Below are 10000 nucleotides of genomic sequence, written 5' to 3' on the forward strand. Positions count from 1 at the left end.
ACCAATCATTTGCTCCAAATTTGCAATGTCAGTCATGTCATCAACCATCACCCCAAATGGCCCAGTTACAGCAGAAATGACTTCATTTTGAATCATTTCACCAAGAAGAAGCAACATGTTGCGAAAGGAACCTACTGATGTGTGATTAAAGCCACTCATATCACACCCCAGCTTCGCAACCAACTTTAACAGACTCTTAACCTTGACATTTGCTATATCCTCCTTTGCCAACCAGTAAAGGCAATAGAAAACTCTTTCATACACATCAACCTGAACTTCAGCATTATGATCGAGCTCTTTCTGGAAAACTGAGAACCTGTTCATAAGAATGGCAGTGATTGCATCTTTGTGTCTCTTTGTTGCAATGTGCTCCTCGAGGCAATCTTTCTTTAACCTTGTGCTTGGTTCTGCAGAAAAAAATTCCTTTTTGTTTTGGGGATTCTTGGAATCAAACTTCTTGCAGATCAGACAGTATTGACCTTCTCCTTCGATGTAAACGAGCCACCACATCTGTACTTTAGGGCTATAGGCCAAATCCTTATTAAAGATAAGGCTGTGATTAAACATCTGCTTCTTTTTGGTTGTTTTGATGCGTGCTCTTTCTTCTTGAGACACACCCAAGCAGTCACGCTTTTTGCAGAGAATGTAGTGATGAATTTTCTTCGTCTGCTGTTCTTCAGTGAAACTGTTCGTGATATCACTCTCTGACTGTATACACACAGTATCTGTGGGAGGAAAATACATGTAAGATTCTTTACCTTTTTTCTTCAGTGTGTGATGCAAACCACCAACTAGAGAAGGCTACTCTCAAAAAAAGAAAGAAATATCACGAATTGTAATAAAAAGTTCGTTTACCTTCAGCGTGGTTGGTAGGGGCTGCGGTCACAGAGATTTCTTGGCAGTCGCGTAACACATTGACGGGCAAACTTTCGGCATCTTCGAAGTTTAAGGACGTACTAGGCGTTGCAGAAGACCCTTCCGTGTCTGGTGCATCTAACGAAAGCAGTGAGAATATGTATCGATGTTGACAATGTGTACCATTTATCCCCCATGACCAACGCGTTAAATAAACCAAGCATAGTTATTTCGCGCTCACGTATATGACCTCACGTATACAAAATTTGAGTTAAAGGCGGAGATTAAATTTTATTTTTTAGCGCGACATACAAGCTCCATAAATAATGCATTGTTAGCCAAAATTTCAATCGATTAGATAAATCAATTTTATTCCGCGGGCACAACTGTTTTAACTGTTTTTTTTAGTTATCAGAAGAACAATGCTTTGCTAAACAATCAATTTCAGTAAAACTCATATATGTTAAGCGAGCCGTAACATGTGGCGCGACTTATGTCGCGACTAGTCTGGCTGTGTCGGCTTCGTATAAAATTAATTTTCCATAAAGAATTGTAAAACATTCAGTTTCACCCGCTTTACTGATTATGAAGACTTGAAATGAAACTTTAAGTCTCACAAAAATCTTAAAAATGCCTGGCTTATATAAAAAGTTAAATGTGACCAAATTTGTGTCGGCATAAAATTTATTTAATCGCCAGAGTCTGCCAGTTCATTCTCGAAACGGCGCCTCACGAAACCAAGCGTTGAATAAATAAAAGCATCCCTTATAAATCGCCTTGTTGACAATAAATAATTCAACCTAAGCGATACAATATTGTTTTCAAGCAATGTTTCATTCATAACATGCACCAATACTTATTTTCTGATGGACTGGGGGATTGTAAACAGGAACCCGGCGAACATTTGCATTTTAAAAAGTGTTTCATACCTGCAATCTCCTTTCTTTGCTGTTTGAACCCAAACTGGGTTAAAAGCGGCTGTGATTTCTGCCTTTTCATCCGGTGACTGGGACCGTTTTCTTAAAGAAAGCGCCAAGTACAAAGATCTCACGAATTCACAAACAGATTCAAACACGCGATGTGGAGAAGAAGACGATTTCATAATTCGCTTACGCAAGAAAAAACTAGTCACGAAATAGCAGGATCAAATGTCGGTCTTTCGTGGGAAAACGCAAATGGTTTCCAGTCCAAGTTGAATGCTGTTGAATAAAAGAGTTACGATTTCTGATGCTGGAACGCGATCAGTGGGCAAGAACAAAATATGTTATCCTTAACTTTAACCCATAGGAATCGGAACTTTATGTTTTTTTAATTTTTTTTTTTAATTTTGACTTCCAAAAGTACCCGGCGCTAACGCTCGAAGTAGCCGGTGACTTGCGTCGGGCGCCGGTTACTTTTGAAAACACTGCAATAGAAAAAAACATTTTAAGGTACATGTAGAACGCTTCACCCACTACTATGGTGAAAAAGGTATCATTTAAGTGTAACGAACTCCATCCATTGTTGTCTTCGCAGGTTGCAGTTGTCCCCATTTTCATTCCATGGAGTATAGGATGTAATTATATTTGTGAAATGAATTGACCAATAGGTAAACTTGACGTGTGGTATTTTTTCTTGGATAGGAAAGTCAATTTTAACCGCTTACATTTGGTGACATTCCTGACTTCCTGGCATTCTTTGTGTTTGGGTCCTTCTGAATAAAAGGCACCCTTTGTTTGCTTGCATGTATGCATGGCCGTTGTTTTCTTAAGCTTGTCCAGAAGATTCCTGGCATGCTGTACTCTTTGAACAGCTCAACTTCATGGTCCAAGATGTTCAGAAATAATTTTAAATCACATTCGTGAAGTCATCTCCTCTTGTGACATTTAAGGGGGGATTCTACCTAAAAAAAGTGCATTTTTTCAAATAATTGTAGGAATTTAAGTTTTGGTCACAACTATCTAAAACTATATATCACTGGAAAGCTTATGAACTATATTTTTCAAAAAAAGGTGTTATGTCACACCTGCAGCAAATGTAACCTGACACCGGTCATTTCAATTAACAACTTGTAGTGTCTCACCTATATGTACTTGAGTAAAGATTGTTAGAAACTGTTTCAATGAAATACCAATATTTTGCTGTTATTCTAAAGAATATTGAATACTTGTTGGGATGAGTGAAGGATTTCAAGAATTTTTTAATTTGACATCACAGCACTGGTGTCAAGTTACACATCTAACACATGATCACTATTTGTTTAATCATTTCTTTAGAAAGACCTCTATGGCATTTTCCTTCACTCATCCCAAATAACTCAATTAGATCAGCAATCCCTAAAAATTTCAGGTCCATAGCTCTCATACTTCTTGAGTAATCTTTTCTCAAGTATTAAAAAATACGTTTTGAGAAAAAAAGGCCTAAAGTTACAAGATTTTAAAATTAAACACCTCCTGTATTCAAATTATGAAGTCAATGAGTAGCCATAAGTTCAAATATAATTAGGATAGGCAAGAGCAAGAGTTAGAATGCCCCAGCTTCATATGAAACATCTTCTTTTTCACGAAGAGCCGCTTCTCTTTGAGTACGGATAAGCTGCAATCCCTGCCGGCGCTTCTTCTCCTTGGCCGTTGCCTGCTTATCAGCTTTCCGAAGCCTTGAATTATCTCTTAGTCGAAATGCATCCTCAGTAAATGCACCTCCAGGAATTGAAAGCCTTTCCATCAATCTTTCTCTGCTTTCTGCACCTCTGTGGAAGTGGCAGACTGCAGACGCAGCAGCACACCGGACAACTTTCACTCCATGGTGTTTATGTTTGGGACACCGGACCCAAACCATTGCGTTGATGCTTTCATTTGGGTTCTGGGTTTTTCCTCGTACACATCTTTCTAAAAGTTTACTGTCACTTAATGACACAAATGTGGGTTTTAGAGTCTCCACGAAGACTTCGGGCAAACAGTCATCTCCTTTGTAGGTACTGGTTCCTGTTGCCTGGTCCTGTTGCCATTTGCACCATGATGAATCACCTGGTGGACAGAAGCGGTGTTGTTTAGCATTGTCAGTTGAATTTACACAGTGATGGAGAATGGCAATAATATTTTTTTTCATAGCATAAACTGCAATGTCAACCTCCCGTTCAGAGGGATTTGCCTTGGTCAAGGTGTTTTGCCGGATTGCTAGGCCATAGTACCTTTGAAGCTGCTTGATCTTTCCTTCTGTAAGCCGGCCACGCCCTCCTATAGGTTTTCCATCAGCAAGTTTACCCTTACTGCATGCCTTCAAATTCATTAAATGTTTGCCCATCCTTTTCTGCACATGGCCTACACAATCCAGTTTAATAACTTCACAGTCATCATAGGCATGTTGAACAGTGTTAAAGGCCTTACTGTCCCCGTCTGACACCATCCATTTGTACCTCATGTTATGAAGTTCGATGGATCTATTCCAAAGAACAGAAGCTCCTTCTGCTTCCATAGCAGGTGAACTTCCTTCGAAGTTGATGTCACAATCTCCAGATGCAACATGCTCCCTCCTCCATTCTTCAAACTCTTCCACATTCCCTTCACATTGTGAGTTCTTTAGGGAGCACTTACGGCAAGATTTAGACATCACGTGATAGTCTAAAACTTCTCCTGTGTCAATTGAGATGACGAAAACAACACCTGTTAGTGATGTGAAACCTCTTTTGGCCCAAGTGCCATCAAAGCTAACAGCAGCATCAATTATTGTGGTGCTGTCTGAGATGCCATTTTCCTCCATGATTAGCTTTCGGAGCCTTTGGCCTGCACCTTTTAGTTCTTCTTTTGCTTCACTTTCCAGTGCTTCCAAAATTACATCAACTTGCTTGTAGTAAGCAGCTCTTGACAAACAAGGCATGTTCATTATCGCACAGAAAGAAGAGAGTCCGTCGTAGCCACTTCCAGTTTCTATTGAGTGGTAGATGTTGTATCCTCCTAATGCATATACTATGCCTTGGATTCGTACAGATAAGATTTACACACTGATCGACCATGTGCTTCTTCTTTTATTACCTCCTTCATATATGAGTACATGAAGCCTGTCTGCACTCAGTACGTCATGTAATACATGACATCCCTCCTTTTCTTGAAGAAAGAAAACAATAGTCCTTAAGACTTAATCAAAACAAAACATGCGAATCTGAAAATTGGACGGAGAGCTGGTAATAACTAATTCGCTTAATTTCAACACGAGATTCACCGGTTCTAAGCAGTCCTTGTATCAAAACAACATTTAACATTTCGAATCAAAGTTCACTGTTTCAAACGAAGTTCAACATTTTAAAACAAAGTCTTTATATCTCCCAGGGAGTCTCCTCTGTCTCTGAGGTCTTCCACCTTTTGGTGTTGCTGGTGGGCTAGGTACTGTTGCTTGATCAACTGCTGCATTCTTACTAGCAGAGGTTGTACCAGATTTGCTTCCTGCACTTGCTTGTGCTAAAGGTGTGAGATGAGTTAGGGGTCTACTGGGAGGTGTTGTAGGCACTACTGGTGTAGATCCACTCATCACTTGATTTGGTACCACGGTAATTTCAGGTGTTGTCGGTACATCGACACTGACAGGTGGTTCTTCCGGATTGTCAGGGCTCACAAACTTCTTGACATGGGATGTATTCCTTGAATACTGCGTTCCACCTGGAGTTTCCACAACAACACTGTTACCGGTCTTGCTAACCACTTGGAATGGTACTGGATTAAATGGCGTGGAAAACTTGTCTCTTTTCTCTTGCCTCACCAGGACTTGATCACCAACTTGGACTTCTGATGGTTTTGCATTCATGGATTTATCAGCTATTACTTTGGTCTTTGCTTTCACTTCGGCATCTCTATCTCGAGTTTCCAGGTCCAAGTGATGGTCGGCATGTAGCTCTGGTAGCTTTCCTCTCATCTTTCTGTTAAACAATAATTCCGCAGGGCTCTTACCGGTTGTCGCATGATCAATACCTCGGTATTTAGTCACATATCTTCTTAGCTCCTTCACCCAGTCTAATCCTTCGGCTTGGGCAATGCGGATCCTCTTCATCAGCGATGCATTTTGTCTCTCTACCTCCCCGTTGGCTTGAGGCCATTTTGGTGTGGTCTTGGTGTGAACAATTCCATTCTGCTTACAATATTCCCGGAATTCTTCGGAGCGGAATTGTGGACCATTGTCTGACTTTATGGTCAGAGGAAGGCCATGGCGGCTGAAAATCTCTTCCAGGTTGTCAATTACTTTCTCTGTGACGGTTGACATCATGATGGCGTACTCATAATAACGACTGTAGTAGTCCACAACAACAATGATTGAGTGTCCCGAAGGAAGTGGTCCTAGGAGGTCTATAGCTAGGTCTTGCCAAGGACCTTCTGGTAATGTCGTGGATCTCAATGGCTCAGGTGGGTCTGGGCGAGATACCAGTTGACATCCGTGACAGGACTTGCAGAATTTCTCTGCTGCCTTATCCATACGAGGCCACCACACCTTACTTCTTAAATTTTGCTTTGTTCCCACAATTCCTAGGTGTCCTTCATGGGCTAAACTGATTGCCTGAGCTCTGAGTTTGTTTGGTAACACAATACGGGTACCTCTCAAGACTAGCTGTCCAATCACACACAGTTCTCCTGCGGCTGGTGCATAGTTTTTGCACTTCTCAAATCTGCCAGTTTTGATTGCTTCTCTCAGGACTTTTAATTCTTCATCTGTTGCAGATGCTTCTTCGACTTCTCTCGTGGTTAATGCTTGGGGAGTGGCACTGATAGCTGCGAATCGGATGTACTCTTCTGCCCCATGTGGATGACTCGTCACTTTGTCTTGCTTAAGCAGGCGGGAAAGAGGATCAGCTATATTATTCTGCCCTGGGGTATATACAATTCGGAAGTCGTAGGGTTGTAACCGTATTGTCCACCGTTCGATGCGGGCACAGGGCTTGGAACGTGGCCCGTAGATGACCTCCAACGGTTTGTGGTCAGTTACCAGATCAAATTTCATGCCATAAATGTATGCATGATACCTCTCACATGCCCAAACGAGAGCGAGGGCTTCCTTTTCGGTCTGGGAGTACTTGCGCTCACACTCTGTCAAGCTGCGGCTTGCATAGCAAATTGGCACCCATGCTTCATTTTGGTTCTGTAGTAACACAGCTCCGAGGCCGACTGGACTGGCATCAGCTATTACTTTGGTTGCTGCGCCTTTGTTAAAATATGCAAGTGTTCCTGCGTCAGCCATGCTCTGTTTCAGAATCTTAAAAGCGGTTTTCTGCTCAGGTCCAAAGTGGAATGGAACAGCCTTTCTGGTCAAGCTCCTTAGTGGCTCAGTGATAGTAGCGAAGTGAGGAATAAACCTGCTGCTATAATTGGCCAATCCCAGGAAGCTTCTTACTTCGCTGACGGTGGCAGGTTCCCTTGTTTCTTGCAAGGCTCTGATTCTTTCTTCTGTTGGGCCAATCCCTTTTTCAGAGAGAAGAATTCCCATGAAAATCACTCTGTCCACATTGAATAGGCATTTGTCAGCATTGAGAGTTAAGCCATGCTGCTTGAGGCGTTCCATTGTCTTATATAGGCGTTGGTCATGAGTTGCCTGATCCGGGCCATGTACTATGATGTCGTCAGATATATTATCGACTCCTTCTATTCCAGCTAAAGCTGTGGATATCTCATGTTGGTACTGCTCACTCGCTGAACACACGCCAAATAATAGACGTTTGTACCTGTACAAGCCTTTGTGCGTCACAAAGGTGGTGATCTGTCGTGACTCTGAATTAAGTTCCAATTGGTGGTATCCCCACTTTAAGTCTAACTTGCTAAAGACTTTGGAACCATTCATATTGTGTAGCAGTTCATCTACAGTTGGTATTGGGTATCTGCCACGTACTATGGCCTTGTTCGCTTGTCTCATATCGATGCAGAGTCGTATGTCACCATCTGCCTTTGGTATGATCACTACTGGATTTACCCATGGTGTAGGCCCGTCTACTTCCTCTATAATATCACAATTCAACAACTCTTGAACCTTCTTTTCTACCTTCTCTTGCAGATTGAAAGGAATTCGCCTCAGGGGTTGGGCTACTGGTTTCACTGTTTCGTCTATGTGCAATGTTACTTGCTTGGACTTCAACTTTCCTATCCCACTAAACACTTCAGGGAATTTTTGCTGCAGCGTCTGTTTGCCTTCAGCAATTGTGGCAATGTCAACACCTATTTTCAGCACCCCCAACCTCATTGCGGTGTCTTTGCTTAAGAGTGGTATTCCCTTTCCTTTGATAACCAGGAATTCGGTCTGGACTCTTCCTCTGCCCACTAGTACCTCACATGTGAAGCTACCTTTTACTGGGAGGGGTTTGCTGGATGCATAAGCGTACAATTTTCTGTCAACGGGAGCTGCTTGTGATTTACACTTGATCTTTTTAGCCTTCAGATCTTCCCATGTACATTCATCGATAATGTTATTGGTGGCCCCAGAATCCACCAACATTTCCAATTCTACTCCACCCACAGACAATTTGAGCATATTTGACTGACCTTTATTGGTGACCCTGAATGCATAATCGACTTGCTCCCCATCGGGTTTTTGTTCTTCTTGCACCTGATTGACTCCTGGCTTCTTTGGTTTGGTTTTGCAGACACTAGCAAAGTGACCTTTCTTTTTACATTTTTTACATGTTTGACCTCTGGCAGGGCATTTCGGATCTCCACCAAGGTGACCACTCCGCCCACAACGAGGACACTGACTGTCTCTGTTCTTGCTCTCTTTGTTTCTTTGTTGATCTTTTGGTCTCCTAGGTTTTTCATGGACCCTGTGTGCTTCTGTAGTCTGTTCACTCAAGCTAAGCTGAGACATTTGGTGTTCTACACTTTCGCACTGTTCTGCAAGCTCTAATGTGCGTGCGAGAGTAAGTTCATCTCTTTCTTCAAGCAATTTACGTTTGACATAATCTGACCTGCATTTGCATAAAATCGCATCTCTTATCTGATTGTCAAAGTCTGCCCCAAAATTACAGTCTTTCCCTTCTTTTCTCAGTCGGGTTACAAACTGCAAAACGGTCTCACCTGGCTGTTGTTGGAGTCGGTGAAATTTTTGACGCGCAAAAGCGGAGTTAACTTTGGGGAGAAAATAGCCATTCAGTGCTGTTACAGCGGCGGCGTAGTCCGTTGCTTCGCCGGTGTTCGCGAGAGTAGAGAAAATTTCTTGCACATCTTGTCCCGCTAAATGGAGTAGCATAGCTCTTCTTCGTTGTCTGGTTGTTGCATTTGTACCTTCAGTGATAATCAGACCTTTGCCATCGGCAAACAATTCAAAAGATGTGAACCATCGCGTCCAGCGTGGTCCTAACGTGGCAGGTTCCGAGTGACAATCGAACTTAGGAATCCCTTTGGAAGCGCCATTTTCGCTCAAAGACATCTTGTGTCTCACCGAATTATCCTCGTCGCCAATGTTGTATCCTCCTAATGCATATACTATGCCTTGGATTCGTACAGATAAGATTTACACACTGATCGACCATGTGCTTCTTCTTTTATTACCTCCTTCATATATGAGTACATGAAGCCTGTCTGCACTCAGTACGTCATGTAATACATGACAGTAGACAGCTCTCCGGTTGACATCAAATGATTTGCCTTTCTTGGCAAGGTTGGGTGATGTCTGCCAAGGAGTACTTTCATCACAAGAATTGCAGTGAATGGAGAGATCTGACATCAGTCCATAACGGCTAGCGGTATTTTCTTCAATAGTAAGGTCTCCTATATTAAAAACATGACGGAAAAGGATGCTATTAGCTATAGTTACTGAACCAAACAGAACCACAATGTTGGAGCATTAGTTCACACCTCCATAAATGTGTACAAGTGTTGCAGTGAAGAAAGATCAGAAAAAATGATTAAACAATAATAAAACTCCTTTTCTGCAAATAATTCTAACTATCGTTTTTCTTTAGGTTCAAGGGGCTGAAAAGCATATTTATGATGTGTGATATTTTTCTCACCTTCTTCGCATTTGTGTAAAGTTGAGAGCACAGAAGAGAAGCTCTTTAGATCAACGAGCCTGTATCCTTTTTCTACCTCAGCTACCTCGAAAACTTTTTTGTTTTCATCAGAACTTGAAGAAGACTCATCTTCTGAGCTCTGGAATCTCATCTTCTTCCTTGAAGAACTAGGAAGCTGATCGCTTTCTTCGC

General features: G+C 41.9%; 1 protein-coding gene and 1 pseudogene across 1 annotated transcript in view; both read right to left on the bottom strand.

The window, feature by feature from the left end:
• Nucleotides 1–567, bottom strand: part of LOC136283948 (zinc finger protein 862-like) — a 2472-nt gene extending 1905 nt beyond the window's left edge. Inside the window, exon 1 of the mRNA XM_066173547.1 lies at nucleotides 1–567. This exon is cut by the window's left edge and continues 1905 nt beyond it. Within this exon, the coding sequence (XP_066029644.1) occupies nucleotides 1–567 (567 nt within the window).
• A 2484-nt stretch (nucleotides 568–3051) lies between these two features.
• LOC136276730 (uncharacterized) overlaps nucleotides 3052–10000 on the bottom strand; it is a 7253-nt pseudogene continuing 304 nt past the window's right edge.

This window comes from Pocillopora verrucosa, chromosome 10, assembly GCF_036669915.1.
Source record: "Pocillopora verrucosa isolate sample1 chromosome 10, ASM3666991v2, whole genome shotgun sequence".
NCBI classification, from domain to species: domain Eukaryota; kingdom Metazoa; phylum Cnidaria; class Anthozoa; order Scleractinia; family Pocilloporidae; genus Pocillopora; species Pocillopora verrucosa.